At 43.2% G+C, this 22,341-nt stretch overlaps 1 protein-coding gene and 1 pseudogene across 1 annotated transcript; one reads left to right on the forward strand and one right to left on the reverse strand.

Annotated features, from left to right (window-relative positions):
- Nucleotides 1-2,414: 2,414 nt before the first annotated feature.
- Nucleotides 2,415-22,218, reverse strand: hibadha (3-hydroxyisobutyrate dehydrogenase a). Its single transcript, XM_061814370.1, has 8 exons — nucleotides 22,059-22,218; nucleotides 21,048-21,208; nucleotides 20,734-20,843; nucleotides 20,500-20,621; nucleotides 9,927-10,060; nucleotides 9,398-9,474; nucleotides 4,657-4,813; nucleotides 2,415-3,329 (listed from the first exon to the last, which is right to left on the reverse strand). The coding sequence occupies exons 1-8, from the start codon at nucleotides 22,126-22,128 to the stop codon at nucleotides 3,171-3,173; spliced, it is 990 nt and encodes a 329-aa protein (XP_061670354.1). The 5' UTR covers nucleotides 22,129-22,218; the 3' UTR covers nucleotides 2,415-3,170.
- LOC133504321 (5S ribosomal RNA) lies at nucleotides 7,586-7,704 on the forward strand (annotated as a pseudogene).
- Nucleotides 22,219-22,341: the final 123 nt, after the last annotated feature.

Consider the following 22,341-nt stretch of genomic DNA (forward strand, 5'->3'; position numbering starts at 1 on the left):
AGCACAATTGTATAAAGCACTGAACAGATTAATGGCATTTCCCTTCTTTTAAATGGAGAAAGATGATTTGAGTTGCATGTATTTGTTGCGAGTGGGGTCACGTAACGGATTAATCTCGTATCTTGAGTGCTTACTTTGCGAGTAAATTGATTTATTGGAAGCAATGAAACTTGTTCGTCAATGTATTTGTGAGAGAGAAGATAGCAATTGTGAGCACAAGACAAGAGGGTCTTATGTTTATTAAAATCCCGGAACATTTCGCCCACGTAGCGTGCCGACGTTTCACAACTTGCGGGCAATATTCGAATACAGACTTGATGCGATAACTAGCTGTCAGCGTGACATGTTATGCGCTGGCCTGCTGCCTGTCCGCAGTGAAATTATCGTCACTAATGAACCTAAGCGGAGTCAATGACTCAGGAGGGGAGGGGCGAGGGGCGATGTCGACCAAACAAGTCTTGCCTGGGTGCCGATGTGCGGATGCTGCTGCCGTGCGCAAGGGCCCGGGGCTAAATTATTATTGGCGGCGTTGAGGCAAAGATATCAAGTCCACAATATTTTACAGTGAGGGGGCTTGTTATGCGCTGCTGGGCAAGCTATTATAGCTGCGAGTTTCCAGCAGCTAATTTAGCTCCTTGTCACTTTGGGAGCCATTCGGAATGAATCACTCGGACGCTAGAAGGAGCCAGCAAGCGACACCACCCCCAGTCGCGCACCGTGACCCCCACCTATCCGACTGCTTATAAAGAGCAAGACGTTAACCAGCTAAGAGGGTCCAACAGCAGTAATAATGGGCAAATAATGAAGAAAGTCACATCAGGTATGGATCATAGCGGTAAGCTTTTAAGCTGAAGGAGCTGTGGAGGGAGGGGCTGCTTACCACAGAGAGGTATTTAACTTCAAAGTCTGAAGTAGCTCAGAAAGTGACAACCCAAATTGGTGCAAATATAGCAAAATATGTTCTGATTTTCTGTTTGGAAACCAAAACAATCTGTGAAGTAGTTGTCCATCCCACAAGGAACACTAAACAAATATAAAAACACGCATTTATCAAATTCAAAACAAAGAAATTTCAACTTCTTACCTTGATAACACTTTTTCTCAGACATCTTTCGCTTCTTTGTGATTCACGAGCAACCTGGTGTGAGGTCACGTGACACAAAAACGTGGTTTGACGTGAAAATATTTCCATAAATCTATTCCTTGCTGATAGGGAAGTGAAGTTTGCTTTCAAATTGAACATAACAGGAAACCGTAATTTTCACTTACACTGATATTTAAATCTACATGAGATTATTTTGCTCCCCCCAGCAAATATGCAGTGTAAAAAAAAATACATAATGTCAAAGTTATTTATGGTAAAGCTTGCTTTCCCTGCTGAACAGTGGCCAAATACTGTGAAACTGATTTTTTGCCAAATCTCGGACACAACACAGCGGTGTGTGTCTGCAGGGTGGTTAGGCACTTTGGCCCGGGGCTCGGTCGCGTCCCCTTACGACGTCAGCGCTCGAATAAGTCTCGCCGCGAGCCCTTTACCGCCTCCTTTCATGTGTCCTTTAATGAGGAAACCGCCGGCTCAGAAACCTGCTATAAAAGACAAGCAAATTCAAACAGCCCGAATATGAATCAGCCGCCCAGACAAGAGGCGTATCTCTAGACTGGAAGCCATTGTCTTGTTTGCAGAGTGGACGATTTCAAGCATTATTGAAGACTAAGTCAGGTTATTTATCTTCCTAAACGAGGGGGCTTTTCAAAACTCAGCCATGGAATTGTGTAAAACGATATATTGAGTCACAAACCAATGACGCAACTGACAACTATAACCAGTCCACTTCCGACACTGTCACAAAAATCATTAAGACTACCTCAAAACAAAAGTTCAGCCAAACAAAAGGCCTCCAGACCTTTGTAATTCTTTGGTCCATGGTATAAGCACTTGTCGAGAAGAGGAGATAGTGGATGATGTCTGGATAGGTTACCAACGACCACAGTTTGAAATTCTTGTTCCATTTGTGTTTCTCCAAGGCATATTGGTCAATATTGTCGATCAAATCACACTTCTTGTCGTAACGGTTTCTTGGAACAGATAACTTTCCAAAGTCTTTTTAGCCATCATGAGTACTTACAACAGTCGTACGAACATTTGTGTAACTCCGATATGTATGCGAAAGCGATAGAGTGAACGGCGTGTCAGTAAGGTGAACCCATCCAACATGGCCGCATGCCCCGGTTGTAGTCACGTGGTTGAAAACAGTCTATATTGCTAGAGGAATGATGAGAATGGAGGTGCCAGGCAAAACTGCCAGAGGACAACATAAAGGAAAGTTGAGAGTTGTAGGGAGTGACAACATGAGGGGAGTTGCGTTAAGTTAGATGAGTGTAAACGTGCAAGTAGCAAGCATTAAAACACAAAGTACACAGAATACATTTAATGAACATTTTAGCTCCAAATATGAGGATTCACAGGGCTAAGAAACTGTACAGAATTATTTTGACCTCAAAACAAAACAAAAAAACATTATCTTCAATAGTTTTGTAAACAACAATATTGAAACATACATAGCTTTGCGTATAGCAGCAATTACCCAACCGTTCCCAGCTTAAAACTTGTAATTCAAATTGAAAATGGACAACAGGAAAAAAAGGTTGACCTTCATTTGTGGTGAACAAATGAAACAGTGTTGGACATGGAATAACACTGCAGTGGCAAAGAGGTAAATTCAAGTAGATTGTCACATCAAACGCCCCTGAGCATTGTACAACGTGCCTAAAGTGCTCAACAAGACATCTAAATCTCACAGTATTTCACAACGAGGATCAGGTCCAATCGGTTAGCAGTGAAAACGTAGCACAGAACAAGTTTGAAGTACAAAACTGGCAAAACCGACAATTGTCACTATCATAGTCCGTCCTGAGGAAAAATATGGAAACAAGTAAACCTGAACTGCGTCCGTCTGTACTTTTGTTACTCTCATATGGATTTGAGGCCAGTTTTAGCATTTCCTGGCATTCGATGTCATGAAGTGACTCTCGTGACTACAACAATGACGGTATATTTTGTGTACTAACTGGACTGGAGACCTGCCAAAGTGCAAGTATGTAGTCTCTCCTGAGTATTGTGTGACGAGGGGCAACGGGTGTGAGCTTGTGGCGTGTGTATACTCTTGTGCTCACTGTCCTTCTTCCTCGCGCAGGAACTGAAAGACTGACGAGAAGTCCTTGTTGGCGTAGCCTCGTGAACCCATGACTCTGTAGATCTGGTGTGCAAGGGAACCAAGAGGAATTGGCGTCTTGGTGTTGGTGGCTGTGTTTTGGGCCAAGCCAAGATCCTGGATTGAGACAGCACAGTAGATGGTGTTAGGTGGAATAATACTTTACTCGCCCCCCCCCATTGAATGGTGAACTACATAGGTTTTCATCTTAAAGGTTGTGGATATGGCAGACATACAACTGGACCACAAAAGCCCTCTGCATAGAGCATATGGACCATCAAATAGATGTTAAAGCCCTAAATGTGTCAGCTGGTGACTGCGATTGTGGTAGCCGTGCTCAGACGTGGGCACGCACAATCATGCTACGCTACCGCAATATAGGCAGAGCTTCACGGATGAGCTAAGTAGTAAAAACAAGTAAAATGGCAGTAAAATGAAATGAAACAGTAAATCCCACGTGGAGCAGAACGAGCCGGAGGTACGACCAAGGGTGTCACAAGCATGTGAAATTACAACGAGCATTTGGTTCCCTACAAAATAAACGATGAAGTCAATTGCAGTGGACTCCAAAATGAAGAATCAAAATGATTTAAATAGTTTGATATTTAAAAAAAAAAGGAAAATGAAACAGTGGTACAATGCGGACACGCTTAACGGGGATGTGTTGCAGACACACCTGGAATAGGTGAGAATCGGTCATAGAGTGCCATATTTTGACTGAACTTTATTAAGTATTAAACAGCTTTTAAAAAGACTAAACTAAACATATTTGAACAAAAAAACAACAAGCTTAAAATGTATAGTAATACTGTACATATCTCTCTACGTGCATGTCCCTTCAAGAGGCGGGGCCTGGCAACACGAGCAACAGCAGGTGATTGGGTGTGAGCTTGGACTGACAGCAGCTTCCTCATTGTGTTCATGTTTGAGTGAATAAAGTGAATCGTCGACTGTTATGCTCCTTTAAGACATTCAGTCAGCGAGTATACTGTACAAAACGGTAAAAAATAAGGGGCACAAACAACGAACTGGCAGAACACTGTAGTCAGCAGTATTATAAAAACTAAATTAATTGTACTGGTATTAAGTAAGGCTTTGAGCGGTGAACCAATGCCAATTTTTGTACTCAAACCTCTGCTTTGATGATATAAACCCACAAATCTCTTCACATTAAACACAGCTGACTTTGCTGTGTACACATCCTGTTTTTCTGTTCCAAATTTGGTTCTTTAGTCACCTTTATCTCCCAACACTTGTACCCTTCTATGGTTGCGTCAACACAAAAAAAAAAAAAAAAAAAAACAACGCAAAGGAAATGTCAAACGTTTGCAGAGCTAAACCTAAAACGACATCAGGCAGAATGATTGTTTGGTCGTCTTCCAAGTTGGCCGAATTTGAGGTTGCACTGTAATTAATCACAATTACACCTGGTCAAGATTTCTACCTTGGCCATTAGCGTAGTTCCGAATCCTCCCTGGTAGTTGTTGGCAGAAGGGACGCCCTCCATGACACCAGGGACGGGATTGTATGTGTCACTGGACCAGCAGCGACCTGAGGACATGTTGAGGATCTTGGCAAGAAGCTTGGGGTCCAATCCTAGTCTAGAGGGAAGAGGCAAAGAGTCAGAATCTACTTGGGAAAAACTCGTGTGATCCGTTCGTGTTATCATCCCGACAGTAAGGAGTGTATTCGGTTGCATTTGAGATGACTCTTTAAAAGACTTATTCAATAAAAGTTTGAATTCTTTTACCAAAATAGCCTCACAATTTCCAAATTTATATTAACCATTGAATACCCCAACTAAAAATGATAAGCTATAACCTGGAAACCATAAATTAACAAACAGCTGAAAGAAATCACAAAAAAATAGAGATGGCTGCTTTTGCGTTTGGACTCTTCCAATGAACCCTCTGCAAAGACCTCAGTCGGATAATGCAAAATGTAACAAACAAAATTTGATGATGTTTTGGGAGATGTTGGGGAATCCAAATCGTTCCATATCTCGAGTCAGAGGAACAATTCGTGAAGTCTGAAGGGGCGCACGTAAAACGGAGAAAAATGTGCGCGCGGCAGCAAATGACCCCCATTGAACCCTGCGCCCGGCTGCGACCATTCCTCAGCGTTAATAGCTGAAGGCTTTGTAATGCTGCCTAATGCAGTATTGATGTTTAGCCGCACATCTATCCTTCATCTTCCCTCTTTTGTGAAAAAGTGGACGAGGAGGAGGTGAAGTGGTTTAAGTAGCACAGGGGAGCCATAAACCTCACTGTCGCTGGACGCTTTTTTTTTTTCTTCTTCTTCTTCTTCTTCTAAACCTCCGACTGCAGCAGCAGCAGCCTCCGACTACGGTTGCAAGTGGGAGAGGAAAAGGAGACGCAGGGGGTGGCACAGAGTGAGACCCGGGTGCCAAGCGTGAGAGCAGAGAGGGTGGCACTCCCATGTTTTGTCGCTGATCTAATCTGCTTGGGTAACAAATTAATGCTTCAAAGGCAAGCGCAAGGCTGCCCACATCAAGCCCAGTGTTTCTTCCAGGCCTTTGCTGTTAAAGCATCATAGCTCCTCACAGCCTCCCTCCCTCCACCTGGCTCCCATTTTGCCACAAGGATGACAGTCCAGCTTTTTATTAGCAGACTACTGACTAATTGAGGACTGGTTGCATTTAAATGCTCTCCACGTCTCTTTCGTCACCGTGTCTATTTTGGAAATGTGGCATCAGTGTATCCTGCTTTTTCAGCCACACATTTTTCCTCCTCCGCCACATCTCCTGTGCTGACACGTCCCCCGTCTGAGGACTCGGGGGGACATATGTTTGACATCGCCTCCCCACCCCTTACCCCAAAGGCTACTTTCACCATTTTCCTCAAATGCACACACATTCACGGTGGCCTCTCCTTGTGTTCCGGGCGAGCAGCTGAAAAGGTTACGGTGCAGGGCACACAATAAAGCGCGTCCGAGCGCACAGATCATTTGTTATGGCGGGCGGGGACGCCGACTGCGAGCTGTTGTCCTCTGTTAAATGATAAATCAATGAATTACCCGTCCCGCTCCCGTCACATGCACACTCTCTCGCATTACGACTCAAAATGGCCACGGTTGTTAGCCAGACCAGTGGAGGTGCTCTTCGCCTGCGCTAATTTGCGTGGAGAAGGCAACATGTCACGCTTTAACAAGATTGTCATGGACAGATATGGTCACAGGCGGCGACACAAACGTGTTGCTGTGCCATGTCGCTGCAGATCAAAAAAAGTGTGCAGACAGCGATGAGATGGAATTAAGAAAGGGGGGGCGTTTATGAGTTAGCAGTTCATTTGCAGCACTGATAATGTCAACTCCACTCCAATTAGCTCCTCATCCTCCAGTGATGCTACAAGAGAGCCTACGACTCCTATTTGTTATTACAATAAAGAGGTGATGAGCACGCACAAACCTTTCAACAGTTTCATTTATAGATGGAACAAGCACATTTATAAGCTCCTCAATTCATTCAGGCAGCAATCAGATTTAAGTCCCTTTTAGCAAAACAACGGCTCTCTGTTGTCGTGACCTTTTTAAAATCACCTGCGCTTGTGTGTGTACGTGAAGTAGAAGTGCTACACTATAAATCCTCTCCTTCTATGTTCATGTACATCATTAAAAATCAGTTGTGCCGCTCTCCTACGAGGTCTCTGCAGTCTTTACACGCTCGCCTTTCACTGACTGCTTGACTGCATGCAGAAATTACTGCAGCCACAAATGAGGCAAAGGAGAGCAGAAGGGATTAAAAGGACAGAATAAAATAAGGACGTAACGCAAATAGTGACAAGAAAATAGATGGAAGAAAGACAGCTTGTGTGTGTTTGTGTGCTTATAATTGTCATGCATGGCGATTCCTTGCACTCTGAGACAGTCATGCTCTGGTGGAGACGGGCCGAGCCTCCGTCTGAGATCAACAAATTAGCTCTATGAAAAGAAGGCACACTTGTTTTTACAAATGCCGGCTTTATTAGCCAAGTCGTGCCTGATAACATTTCAGTGTCTGTGTGAGCGCGTGTGCAAAAGGGGGTGCGTGTGTGTCAAACTGTTCAGGAATAAATGCTCCTCTTACATTCAACTGTTGCTCACAAAAGGGGTCCCCAAAAAATGAAATTCTCAAACATACTAATAGTAAGTAGTCAGATAAATAAATATGGAACACAAATTTCACCAGAACATGGCTCTAATTGTACATGAAATGGAAAGATGGGTAAAAATGATTCCACCTTTTTTTTTTTAAATATGTAGTCCAAATTCTATGATTTCTCAAACACAAATACTTTGATTTCCATAGTCCTCCGTGAAAGCAGATTGTCAATGTGGTTGGCTTCTATTTAGTTATTTGCTTTGGATCTGACACAGTTAACGGCCACGCTACCCTGAGAACGCCCGAGCTCGTCAGATCTCGGAAGCTAAGCGGGTTTGGCCCTGGTTAGTACTTGGATGAGAGACCTCCTGGGAATACCAGGTGCTGTAAGATTCTTTCCCTGGCTAAATGCGGAGGGGTTGCATCAGGAAGGGCATCTGGTGTAAAAGTGTGCCAAACAAATATGCGTTCATCTAAAATGACACGCTGTGGCGACGCCTAACGGGACAAGCCGAAAAAAATCAGCAGCCTTGGATCTGACATGACACCAGTCAATTCCAAACTTACAAGGTGCCAGGGCTAAATTTGAAAACCAAAAATACTCTGAAGTCTCAACACGAGGGACTATAGTTTCGGATCATTCCCAAATTTATACTGTACATTTCATAACCAGAATAAGTGCAATTAACATGTCAGAAATCTTCTACATTACTGATACATTTATTCAACTTTCATTCATTGCTTGGAAAAAATTGTGCATAGCATTTTTTTTGCCTCTTGAAGACTGGCCAGCATTTTTTTTTTTTTTCATCTTACGTCTGTCTGTCTGATCTGCTGTCTTTGTGATTGATCGTCTAGACGATGACTGTTCTTGATGCGTTCAAGGGCAGCTCGGAAAAATGTGTTACGGCATGTTAAAAAGAAATGTAATTGTTTTAATGTGCTAAAATTGCATGAGACATTTGAAAAGTGGAGGGGACATGTCACCCCGCTCCACCCACTTGCCCATATTTCCTCCCCCAACCCACTCGCCCCCATCTCCCCCCAACTATGGCCTGCCTGTCTCTCAGTGCACCAATGCATGTCCTTACACATGGGTCTACCTTGAAATTAAACAGAAAATATTTGGGATGAATTATTGTGCTTTATTTACTGCATTGACACAGACTCTTGTAATGTGCACAGTCATTCTGTAAAAGTCACAGGCTTCAGTGTGTCGGCATATAAATGCGAGGGTGTGCACGTGTGTTTGTGCGATGTATAAATCCATATTCCTCCTTTAATGCCACCATATTTCAGTGGCCGGGAGAGGGGATTTATGTGCGACGGCTCACGCCAATTTTCCTCTTCTGTCTCGGCAATGATAAATCAGTCGCACCGGCACAGCTGCACTCGGCCCGTATGCACACTCATATGCGTGCGCGTTGAAACCAGGTGCACTCTGGCATTTAAGTCGTCAAAACCCATAAGGACACCTGATATTAACACCGCCAACAGAGGAAGTAGCTTGACAAGAGAGATAAGTATCATTCCGAAGGTTGGTAATTTACACTTGTGAACTCTAGTATCTCTTTTTCATTCATCTGAGGAAAACTCAGGTGACCTTAATTCCCAACCCTAATTTTATGCATGTGATTGATGAAGATTTTTAGGGAGAATATGAATGAGAAAGTGTCTTTTTAGGATTTTACAGGTTTTAAAAAATCTTATCTGACTTAAAAGCCCATCATTAACACCATAAATTATAGCCTGATGTACACTCGGTGGGATACACTGACAGGATCAAAGGCAGGGACTCCTCCCCGTCATCCATCTTTCTAAAGGACATTGATCTCTTCTGCACTTTAGGAAACTACTTTTCAAAAATCTGGACAGAACTTCCAAATACTCCCACAGTTACACTACCAGCATTTCAAAGGTTGCACAACTGTCAAAAATGTTACAGTCCTGTCAATCGTGTATGCATGCCTCTAAATATCTGTAGTGTTGAAATTAACCGTCTGTGTGGAGGAGGGGGGGGAGGAGGAGGGAGGGGGGGGGTCGCCCCAACTAACATAGCTTGCTTTAGAAGGTCGGATAAGCTTACCTGATGCCAAGGTTCATGGTCTCCGCGGTTCCAATCATCGCAATGGCCAGCAGCATGTTGTTACAGATTTTTGCCGCCTGAAGAAGAATCACCAAGAAATGTCAGGTCTCCTGCATATTATTGGACCACTGACAAGATTTATAAAAATATAATATAATTAGAGAATTAAAGAAATAAACTGGTTTCAGAAAGTGTAATTACATTATGTACACGTGTGCTCAAGTGTTGGGTGTGTGCCTTTAAGGGCCGTGGGCTATTGAGTGACAGCAGAAGCTGGATTTAGAGACGCTCCTTGCGAGAGTTCGATAAACTCTCTTGTTGGTAGGATGAGAGGACGTTACAATTTTGTTTAAATCTTCACTTTACTCAAACTGCAGTGTATCCGACTACATTTGATATCTATCACCTTGTGAGTCGATTCATTTCATGGAACACAGGAATAAACTGGAATGTTATATAATTTACTGTAATTTTGTGCATGTGCTTCAAGTTGTTAATATGTGTCTTGGTGATGTCAGTGGGTTTTGACCTGTCCGGTGCCAACTTGTCCGCAGTAGACAACGTTGGCTCCCATGCAGGTGAGCAGCTCCTGTGCGGCGTGGTACTCCTCCTCCACTCCACCCACCATGAAGGTCAGCTTGGCCAAGCTGGCAGCGCCGACACCTTAACATGCAATACACGAGCGTAGCTGTTACCCGAGAGGAACATGTACAGGACATATAAACCCCCATTGGAAGAGGACTACACAATTTCATTTTAAGCCTGTCCCAAATTGGATTGAAGAAAAAAAAAAAAAAGACAAGACAAGTATCTATTTCCAACAACTAATTGGCATGTTAATGTGTCAGCAGTGGGACTTGAATCAACTTGACCAAAACTCAAATCAAGTTTTATTTTAAATACATGGAAAGAGCTTAACGTATCACCCACTTGACTGTGTTTCAAAAGGTCATCTTTGCACTTTGCGTGTGCGAGAAACTCATGGCGGGACCGGCGTGTTAAGTAGCGGCGCACCAGAGGGACAGACGCATCTTTAAAAGCTGATTGTTGCAATCATCCACTGCACAACCCTCATGGGGGCCCTTGCCTTTTGTCCTGTCACTCCTTCTTTTTCGCAGGCCCACAAACGTATAATCCGCGCACACAGACGCATGAACACAGCACACCAGCTGTGCCTGAGGCTGCCCCTCCTCTCGGGGCTATCAGTGACATGCGTGAGGGGTAATTAACTTTACACTTTATCATGTTCAATTAGGCATCCCTCCCCATGCCTGATGGCTTAAGGAGCGTGCCATGTTGTGGGAGGCAATAGCACCCCCTCCCCCCCCCCCCAGCTCTCCACCTTAATGAAAAAAATAACTTCTTTTCAGACCTGGCTGAAACTCATCAGGCTCATGCCATCCCTTAAACGCTTCAGTGAATATCCCCAGACACCCACAAACACAACAGATTACAGCTAAACACAAACACAAACAGAAGCCAAATAAATTGAGCAACTCGCTGAATCGTGCACGTTTACACTTTGAGCCTCCCAAAAAGGAGGAGGTGAGGCCGAGTGCGCATGAAAGAGTTTCAAAATCTCTTTTGGTTGTCGTGAAACTGAAATGATAGGATCCTTAATACTGAATGCCTAATAATGTCAGTGTTAATAATTAAACAGGAATTAGCATTGGCGAAACAGCTGACATCACATTATCAGTACAGAAAGGAGACTAGAAGAGTGCAGTTAATATCGGCATGGCGCAAACCACATAGATGTTACTGTCACACGTATGATGATGATACTGTGTGTACATGTATGTCAGCAATGAGTTGTCAATAGGGATGATAATGAAGCCAGAAGCCCACGCTGTGGCTGCTGTCTCCAGAAGACAACGCACACACACAAGCATGCGCAAGAATTATGCGTACAAGGTCTGCAGCTCATCAGCATGATTGAGTCACTTCAAATCCACGTTACTTTTTATCATACCTTTTTTCTAAAATCACAGCTCGGGGGAGATCAAGACGTTAAATAAGGTCAGAGAAGTTGAGGGGGAAAAAAAATGGCACCTGGCGTCAAAATCTACCTTTCGAGTCTATGTTTTTTTTTTTTTTTTTTTTTTTTTTTTCAAGAAGCAGACCAAGGCATTATCTTAAAGAGATACAATTAGAAAGGGCAGTGCGACAACTGCTGCTTCATTAGCAGAGATCACGGTGTGTGGACAACTAAAGAGGCAATTATTGATAACACAGTCGATGCGCTGATCAATATATCGCACTAAAGAGAAAACAAGAGGTGAGAGGAAGGTAGAGGAAAAAGAGATGAGACACCAGAGGAGAATAAACGATCTTCCTCTTCCTACCTCCCATCACTCCTTCCCTCAAATTAACTAATAACCCTAATCAGCTCTTATGATATGTAGAGGATTTCTATAAGCAGTGGTCATCCAGGAATGATGGAAGATGCATGTGGTTGGGGGGGGGGAGAAACAATTATCATAATCTATATGCGTGGGTGTGTTTATCGGTTTGACTGAGTTCAATGTACATACACTAAGCTTCATCCATTGTCAGGTGTGTGAGCGCGTGAAACGTAATTTTCTTTACACAACCTATGCAGGCCGTTACCTCCTTCCCAGTGTAAATTATGCATATATGCATCAGTGTGCGTGTGCGGAGGGACGTCCCGTTCTCGGGCCAGTTCTGTCAGAGACAGATTAAAGAGGAATCCTAATGAGGCTTCCTGAGAGCTGGGTGCACCGGCTCATCCATCCCACCGGGAGTGACAGTCGGGGATCGTTAGCGCTCCGCGACTACACAACGCCCCCTAGGGCGAGACAAGACGTGTATGAGTGTGTATGGGGGTGGAGGGGTAAGAAGACAATAACATAAGAGGAAGTTATCATGATGCAAGAAAGGGTATTATGTGTGAAACTAAGCACTATTAATTAATGAAAGGGTGCTGGACCATGGTAAAAATAATTGTTCAGGAGACCCCCAAAATCACCCTATTAAAATATTCTCAAAACACATCTCGGCTGGTTGGACTGAGCCACCCAAATGCCACTTTTTCACTGCACAGAATTTTCTCGTTTTCATTCATTCAATCATTTGTCAATGCTTATTCAAGTCAAAGTCACGGGTGAGCTGGAAGTGAACGTAGAGCACTTTGGACGGCTCACCAATCGCAATGGAGGATAAGGTGTGACCCCTCTAGGTACTTCCCTGCATGTGGCTAAAATCGAATCAAAATGACATGTATAACGAACCCAGTGGGGGATACATTCAATGCAGAGGCTTTATACTTTTATAAATGTACCCCTTAACTCTGGCTCTACTTTCCCCACATACAAGGACATCACAGTATGTAAGAATACCATAAAAACGACTGCTTTAAAAAAAAAAAACACAATATAGTGTAGGTCCACTGTTTGCCCAGAGTTAATTCACCACGGCAGAGTAAGCTAACATTAGCATGTGTCCTGATTCTTGCGACTCTAGCAGTGTAATCTGACCATGACTATTACCCGACCATCGGGTGTTTCCGTCACGGTAGTACCCGCTTTTGCCAATTGAAAAGCTTCCACAGCAGGTACAGTCACGCCAAGCAGTGGAAAAGCTGTGTGTATCTTGAGAGTCTAATGGAAATTGGTTGCTCTATGCGCCTCCATGTCAGATGCGAAACCAATGAAATGCGTGCGCATGGATAGGTGGTTGTAGCCTGCGCGAGAATGCCAGCACGCAACCACGACACGTATACACCCTTTTCCTTCATCGGAGCTTCTTTCCCAGCGAGAGTTAACGAGGAGTCGATCAAACAATATCGGGACGGATGCTTTGCAGCTAGTCATTAAACAATAACGTCAGAGGGTGAAACTTGGAGGAAAAAGGGGGGGGGGGGAGAGGAACAACTTTGGTTAGGTTGTTTTGTACTGCGCTCAGTCTTCAGTGGCACTACTTTCATTACACTAAACATCCAAAGAAATCCACAGGCACTAATAAGAATTGACACTAAAAGCTCCTTTTAAAGTGGTTAAGAACATCAGCATTCTTACAAGTACAAGATCCATGTGCGTATGTTTACTGCGGACAAGTGTAAGTCGGAGGAAAAGCCACAAGTAAGACATGAGTTAGCACTTATGAAGTTGAGTGATTAGTATAGCAGCGGGGTCCTTCTTATTGTGAAAAGCCAATAAAACAAGACACATGGTCCACTGTTATAATTACAACCACGGAAGATCTCTTTCGCAAACAAATTAAACACCATAGTAGGAGCCATAAAAACCATCACGGATCTCGAGTCATTCAGTGAAACGGTACAAGGGAGAAAGCAGTGGCCAAAACAGTTCATATGCCAACTTCGCCACACTGTTGTGTTAAAAATCGAATAAGTTTGCAATGCTCGTCTATTGACCACTACACCAACTTTAATCATCATCTCCATGATTATAATCATCACCATCAGCAACTCTTCAATTCCGCGAAGAGCGGGCTGCTCAATGGTAGGTGACAAGAGAATGGAGTGGGAAGGAGCAATCCATGATCAATAGTTTCTCTTGCCCGATGAGGCTCGATTAGGAAAAAAGTGCCAGCTAATAACGGTGCATAGTTAGCCTGCAAGCACCTACGGAGAAACGCACCCTCGCAATATCAGGACTGTCATCAAAACTGTCCTTCAAATGAAGAGAATGCTAATTCCTCTTTAAATGACTGACATTTGAGTTACATTTGACAGACAGAGTGGGTTAATATGACGCATACGCCAGCTGACTCTGTGTCTGTGTGCGCAAAAAACACACATGGGCACGCACAAACGTACACAACAGATGACATCCCCCGAAGTAAGAGCCAGTCCACAGCTGCTGTGGGTCTAACTCCATCTGGAGCACGGGCTCCAGTGCCCCCCATCAGCATCCCCCTCAAAATCGACGCTACCCTGACGCTCTTTACTAGCCTTCCATCCCCTCCCTCCTGCCACACACACTTCCAAGCTCCCCCTGTGTCACCACAACCCGTCAATGGGAGGCTTGTTATGCTAATCTAGTCTGTGGACCGCTGTCTCTCTAGTACTTGGTTAGCCATCAAAATGACAGACTGCAACCGCAACGCCCCCTTCCCACTGAGCCTGAATCATCACTAACCTCCAGTAACCGGCCTTCAGGCTCTGAGACTCATCTCGTTAATCCCATTCTCAGACCGGATTAACCTGGCCGGAGTGATCTCCTGTTACTTTCTATCACCACTTGCCAGACATCTTGGATGAGGCGGGTAAGCGAAAGGCTTTTAAGCAAGGTGACGTTTATAGTTGTGGCATTTGTTGCTATTGTTTTGGTCCACCCCTCCACCACCCAATTTTTTTTAAAGTTAGAAATCATGGATCAGTCTACAGTACAGGTGTCAAACTCCAGGCCAGGGGGCCACATCCGATTTGACTTTATGTGGCCCGTGGAGGCAAATCTTGTGTATCAACTTCCATGATTGTTCGTTCAAATCTGTACCAAAATTTCAAATTGGATTAATGATAACGTTGAGATATTACAAGCATTTTTGTGTTACCAAACAACAATAGTTGGGAAAACCCATTACCCTTGATTTCATGTGTAAATATGATGAGGCAGTTAAATATATTTATCGTTTGACAGCCATAACGGCCCTTTGAGGTAAACTGCAAGTACAATGTGGCCCGCGACAAAAATGAGTTTGACACCCCTGGTTTACAGTCTCTACAAAGATCACATGACATAAGAGATAGGAATTTAAGCTACAGCTAAAAAGACCACGGTACAATATTGCACAACTCATTTCAGCTAAATCATTCTGGTGAACAGTTCAAAAGAATCAGATTCTCCGATCCCAATAAAAATTATTTAAAAAATACATTTTTGTCATCGTCAAAGGAACTGTGACCAAATGTTCATAGCACTTACATTTATTGCACAGCTACTGTGACAATGGTAGAGTATTACTAATATAGGGCATAGGCCTTATGGAAGATTATGGGCATATGAGGGGCATACAAAACACACTAGAGTATGCATAGTTAGTACTCCTAGGACAATATTTCATTACTGGTCTGGCATTTATTTTTGTGCATCCATCAGAAGATCATTTGGGTAAAATTCTTCTGCTCCTCTGTTTACCGTGCCATTTGTAAACATACTCAAAATTGGTCACAGACCAGGAGATTGCACCAAGATCCACTACAGAAACAATCGGGACCAGCCTTGGTTTGAAAAATCTCTTTCAGGCTAGAGAATGACAGCGTAACCATCAGTAAATGACAGGGAGCGACGGAAGAACTGCAGTTAATGTGATGAGGTTATGATAAGAGCGGCGTTGAGAAGCAGACTAAATGGGTTGTTACTGTACTTGAAGTCTCAAAGACCTCACGAAGACCAGCATCGAACCCGAATGCCAATGGTCCCACAGGCGCTGGACTATTCTCACTTTCCTTAGCAGCAACAGCTTGCCTTCCCAGAGATTGGGGAAAAACACAATGAAAGTTTTTTTGGGGACTTTTTAAAGCCGTCATGCGTTAGCAATGTGGCACACCACCGTGGGCATAAAGGCACAAATACAGGCATTCTGGGTAATTACTGCTAACGACCCCGCCACTTGTTAGCCAAAACGTCTATTTTTGAAAGTTGTGTGCCAACACCCTTGGCCTGTGACATCAGAGTTTGTTTTGTTGTGGATCAACTTTGCATGAGGACATTTTACTGGGAGACACTTGTGCAAGTGAGTGCCACGATATGTAGACCCAAGAGCCACACGTAGCATGAATATACGATTCTTCACGTGGGTAAGTTTTATAGGAGAGACACTGGAGGAAAATATTGAATTCTACTACAGTCACACTGAAACACAAAGTCAGGGCCTAAGTGATGAAATGATTCAGCGTGGCAAATCAACTTGATTCTTATTCTTTTCCTTTCGGCTTGTCCCGTTTGGGGTCGCCAAAGTGTGTCATCTTTTTCCATCTAAGCTGATCTTGTGCATCTTCCTCTCCAACACGCACTGTCCTCCTGTCCTCCCTCACCTCATCCATCAACCTTTTCTTTGGTCTGCCTCTCGCTCTTTTGCCTGGCAGCTCCATCCTCAGCACCCTACCACCAATATACTCACTCTCTCGTCTCTGAACATGTCCAAACCATCTAAGTCTGCTCTCTCGAACCTTGTCTCCAAAACATCCAACTTCGGCTGTCCCTCTAATGAGCTTCATTTCTAATCCTATCCAACCTGTTCACTCCAAGCGAGAACCTCAACATCTTCATTTCACTACCTCCAGTTCTGCTTCCTGTATTTTCTTCAGAACCACCGTCTCTAATCCGTACATCCTGGCCGGCCTCACCACTGTTTTGCAAACTTTGCCCTTCATCCTAGTGGAGACCCTTCTGTCACATAAAACACCAGACACCTTCCGCCAACTGTTCCACCCCGCTTGGACCCGCTTCTTCACTTCCTTACCACACTCACCATTGCTCTGTATTGTTGACCCCAAGTATCTGAAGTCATCCACCCTCGCTATCTCTTCTCCCTGGAGCTTCACTCTTCCTCCTTCGTCCCTCTCATTCACGCACATATATTCTGTTTTACTTCGGCTAATCTTCATTCCTCTCCTTTCCAGTGGATGCCTCCATCTTTCTAACTGTTCCTCCGTCTGCTCCCTGCTTTCACTGGAGATCACAATATAAAAACAATTTCATTAACCTTCTTTAAGTTCAGATCTCGGCCTTGATGTGAAACATCTATAAATATAAATTCAACTTTTTAAAACAACTAGATGAAAACCAAATACAGATAAAGCACAACTGAAACTATTCAAGTGACTGCATGTTGGCCTAGTATGTTATCTATTGCAGGCAACATTACATTAGGACTGTAATGATGCAGAAAAGTTAAGATTCAATTCACATCTTGATTTCTGTCCCATGGGTTGATGTGCGATTATTATTTTTTGTAACTACATGGAATGGGGAAAAGCATTGTGAGCTCGTGTCGCTTTGCCTGGACTGGAGGCCGAAACTCGGAGTTGGAAGCGGCTTGCCGCAGATCTCAAGTTTTTGTCTCTTGCCATTTTGGTTTCAATATGTGTATTGCCAAAAGGTTCTACTACATGATGAATTAGGAATATACATAAAGACTTTAAAGAGAACTGTGCCTTTTCCATAGCAAAAAATGTGGATGATTGTCATAATGAACGATGGCTCCATTTATATATACTTTGTAAGACTCCACTACAGCTCCCTTAAAGAATCTGAAAAGAATTGCATTCTAATCATAATTGCTTTATTCACAGCTGTCACATCTTAATGTGACATGTTTCAACCTGTAAAAAAATGCCAATCTGTCACTTTGCTCACAACCCACAAGGTGAACCCTATTTGGGGTACGGTGCCACCTCCTGGTAGGATCAGAGCATCAATTAATATCCTACAGAGGCGTTGACTGGGTGGGGGGTGGGGTCACAGTGAATAGTTCTTTTAGGCCTATACCAGTCCTCAAACTCATTTTGGTGAGTGTCATTGAAATCCCCATGGGGGTTAATCAAGTGCAGATTTTTTTGGTTTTGTTTAAAACCTATGATCTGAACATTGACTGCACACATAATTGTTAATTGACAAATAACACGCCAAGTAAGAGGGACACGCAAAACGCATTTGGCACAGCGAGTCATAGTAGAAGGTCAATCGGTGGTCATCTCGGGCTAGTAAAAGAGGCTTGTTTGGGAGACAGGAGAAGAACAACCTTCACAAGGGAGTGCGCACACAAACCGTTCACTGTCTGTAGTATGTAAACAGTGTGTGTGTTAAGGGAGAGTATCTGGCTTCGGGCTCTGATCTCCAGCCACTCGGTGCTGGAGACGCCAGCCGGTAAACATGCCATAGGCCCAGTCTTTGTTTGTAAGGGCAGCAGAGCGTGTCGTCAGGCATTAATTCCAGATTGTGCAATCGAAAGTCAGCTCGTCACAAATAGCAGACCGCTTGTGTCAGAATGTGGCATGCTTGAAATGCACGCCGAAATCCAAATTTGCGTGCGAGTCAAAAAGAGCCCTGATGAGACGACGCGATGGACGTTTTAACTGTGAAAGTATCTCCCTCTCGCCTTATCTCCCGACTCTCCTCTGCTCTGCTCCATGTGATGGAATCTTTTCTCCTCTTTATGACTCTTTATCTGACATGAAAGGCACTAACATTGGATAGCCGCCATTACTGCTCCATCAACATGAAAAAGCTCTGACGCGGGACTTCTCCAGCACGGCTCGGCCCATTAAGAGCGACTGGCGATCCTGTGCTCTGTCAAGCGGCCATCACGAGCAGACAGCGCCGACATAATGAGGACTTAAAACCTCAACCTTGCCTTGAAAACCTCTTGGTCAAATGCAGCAATAAAACCTCGAGATGGCACCTTAGTGGCTCGGTAATTACAACCTATGTTGCGGCGTTAACCCAAAAGGTCCCGCGGTTTTAAACTTACAAAGAGTGCAAGACAGGTGAGGAACTTGGCAATGGGGTCAGAGAACTATCACTGCGGTCGCTGCAATTATATTCTTCTTTACTTCCTTTCCTTTTGTTTAACACCAGAGCTGCTTGTTAAGTGGGAAATAAACCCGGGTTAAATGACCAATTTTCAATTGGGCACTGTGAAAGTGGCCATGACTTGGAAAATGTAGCCTTTAAAATACATTTTATACCCTTAAATAGAAAACGCTGTTCAAAGAGACACCATTCCTCAATTAATCCCATTTTGTCATCAACTTGAAAAATAAACGTCACACTTTAAATGGAAGACTCACTTTTTTCCCTGTCACAAATAAAGAACTGGTGGCAGTAATTATCTTGACGTTGACATCAGATGCCCCTAAAGAAGTCACAAACACCGCGTGCAGTACAGACAAGGCATCTGTAAGGCTGACGTTTACAGTGGAGTTAAAACTGAAAGTACTGCTGCATGCAGTGAAGAGCATTCCAAGGGGGAACTTACATTCGGATCATGAAGTGTTGGTGTAAAAAATAATATAAAGGAATTTGTACAAATAACAACTACCATTAATGAAGCCCAAATGGATGCCAGGTATACTGTGTATTTGAGTCTAAGCCACTATATGAGCCAATACAGTACGTACAGTACTGTGCTCCAGTCCTATTCCGCTGTTAGCAATTTAATAATGACTGTATAAAACTAGAATGTAACACACTTTCACTGGTGTTAAACTGCTACTACAAGTGAAAAACCTAGCTCAATATTCATTAGTTAGTTAATACAGGGAGTCTTCGTGTTAAGACGGCCTCGACCTAAGACACTGCGACTTTACAACACCCGTCCCCTGTCCGCTGTTTTGTCTGGCTAACGCTTGTCTGTGTTTGTACGCCGGGAGTATCTTTGCATTTTTTTTGCCCTCCGTTTTAGACATCATGGCTCCAAAAAAGAAAGCTGTGTCTTTTAGCAATGCTTCTGCAGCCAAAAGAAAATCCATTACCATGGAAACGAAGCTCAACATCGTAAAAAGATTGGAGAAAGGAGAGACACCAATACCACCAAAGCTTCAGTTGGTCGACCGTGGTAACAATTATTAAAGATAAAGCCTCTATTTTAGCGCATATGAAGGGTTCCTATGTTGGATACAATGATCACAAAACAAGGTTCTTTGATACTTGTTGAGATGGAGAGGATTGAGGACCAGGTTCCCCTTCTTCTCCATCAACCTCTTAGCAGTAATCTTAAGCACATCATTTTGTTTATTTCAATGTATTTGTTTTTTTATACAACGCATTTTGATGTAAATTCTGACTTTAATAGTGGAATCCGACTTAAGTCGAAATTTGAATTAAGTCGAAATTCGAATTAAGTCGCTACTCTAAGAACGGATCTCAGTCATAGACCAAGGACTGCCTGTACGTTAGTCCAAGCCAGTCACTTAGTCAAGTTAGTTAATGCTCTGCTTCTTGTTTTATGGACAATTATGGCCTATATACAGGTATATATAAAATACATATCCCTGTGTGTACCTTTATCACTTGACACAGTTTTATGGAATTATTTTTTTTCCCCATAACAATGCTAAATGCTTCTGTCCTACTTCATGAAAAAAAAAAAAAAAAAGATGCAAAGTCCGTTACCGCCTGACACCGGTGCGTCCATGAACACAGCGCCCATCTTCTCCGCCGCCAACGCCATCTCTTTCGCGACGGCAGGGTCGATCGTGGAAGAGTCGATCAAAAGCGTGCCCTTCTTGACCTTCCTGCCAATAAATCAAACAGGATTTTGCTTGCCTTCTCAGGAAACACCCCAAATATGCTTTTTGTTTGCATGACACTTTCATTCAGGCCTTTTAGGCCAGCCCTACAACTTACTTGAGGATGCCATTGGGACCTGTGTAGACCTCTACGACATTTGGACTTGAGGGAAGCATTGTGAAAATGCGGTCTGCTTTCTCAGCCACTTCTGCTGGGGAGTCCACTACCTGTAGCAATGAACCCATTTAGGAATAAAGTTTATCTATTGCAACTGTTAATTTTGTAGCATTTAAATATTTGGGTAGATAACTAAAAAGGGACCTATGTGGAACAGCTTTAAAGTATTTTTTTTTCACAATTTATATAATCACATGCCATTATAATTGCTATAATATGTCACTTTTAAGATCCACTTACAGTTTGTGTATTACCTGGGCACCTAGATCCTGTAGCTCCTTGCAGGACTCGGGAAAGACATCAGTAGCAATTATGGGGTACCCATTTTTCAGCAGGTTCTTGGCCATGGGACTGCCCATGTTTCCCAAACCAATAAAGCCAACAGGTGTTTTTGAGGCCATTGACCGCATGGACACTGCGAGAGAGGGGATTGGGATTTTGTTCAATTGAAAGCCCAGAGAGGAGTGAATTCCTGTACAGTAGCTAGCTGTAATAAACTTCCAGTTTAGTTATGACAAGTGTTATTCAGCCTTTTGTGCCAATAAGTGTAGCTAAAAACAATAAAAAAAAAATAAGCCAAAACACCCATCCATTTTCTGAGTTGCTTATCCTTGAAAAAAAAAACAATATTATTTTAATGCAGAAGCATGTTTTCAATCTGTGTTGGTCACTTACAGCCAGCTTTTGTGGGAATCGTAGCCAGGTTATTAAAGAATCCAGGTTCAGCCAATGTCCTGGCAAGTTAACAATGCTCAACACTGGCAGTGCACCAACCAGACAACAAATACAATTAAGAAGGCAATTAAAAGTACTTTACATCCTGATTTGTGGATAAACTATGTCTACACTCTTTAAATTTTCCATCCATCTTCTTTTTTTTTCGTTTGCGAGTGCTCGGGGGCTTCTTTCTGCAAATGCATTCAGTTGAAAAAAGGAGGATGCGGGTGGGTATTTGGAGGCAATGTGGACGTTATAAAAATTAATTTAAGACTTAAATGATACAATTAAATGATAACGCACCAAAAAAGTAGCATTAGTAACTGAAACTGCACGTACATGAGTTGATTTAATAGAGCACTTAAGGTTGCATTTATTGGAGGATAAATAGGCATCAGGTGGCCAACGATGCGACTCCCAAGTCACTTCAGTCTGCTAACCCAGCTAGCATTGGCCAAATCACTGTACAAGACAGGCTAGCTAGCATTCCCTCTGAGCTAACACGCGAAAACAATGAGACAGAAAAATGTTCTAGGCGGATACCTTACCAACAGTGGGGCTGACAGGTTTGTTCCATTTCCGCAAAACATTTCGACACCCTCTTAGCAACGCTGCCATGCTTCTTTCCCGTGACCTCGGCAGTCGGCATTCAACGTGACAGTTGTCACACCGGTACAGACAAATGGAGAGGTGTTGAGTGACGGTTAATTCGACCAATTGTAATTAGAGGATTTTCGCCTTGGCCAATAGAAAAGAGCCAAAGGCGGGAGGATCTTAATTTTCACGTGTATGTCACGAATACAACCTCAATATCACAAATATAATTTATGT

This window comes from Syngnathoides biaculeatus, chromosome 1 (assembly GCF_019802595.1).
Source record: "Syngnathoides biaculeatus isolate LvHL_M chromosome 1, ASM1980259v1, whole genome shotgun sequence".
Classification (NCBI taxonomy): Eukaryota; Metazoa; Chordata; class Actinopteri; order Syngnathiformes; family Syngnathidae; genus Syngnathoides; species Syngnathoides biaculeatus.

Excerpts from the sequence above, each read along its gene's own strand:
- hibadha (XM_061814370.1), bottom strand. The coding sequence starts at position 22,128 with ATGGCAGCGTTGCTAAGAGGGTGTCGAAATGTTTTGCGGAAATGGAAC. Across the intron at positions 10,061-20,499 it reads GGACGCACCGGTGTCAGGCG|GTGTCGGCGCTGCCAGCTTG; the intron begins GTAACGGACTTT and ends TTGCATGTTAAG. Across the intron at positions 4,814-9,397 it reads ACCATGAACCTTGGCATCAG|ACTAGGATTGGACCCCAAGC; the intron begins GTAAGCTTATCC and ends TCTTCCCTCTAG.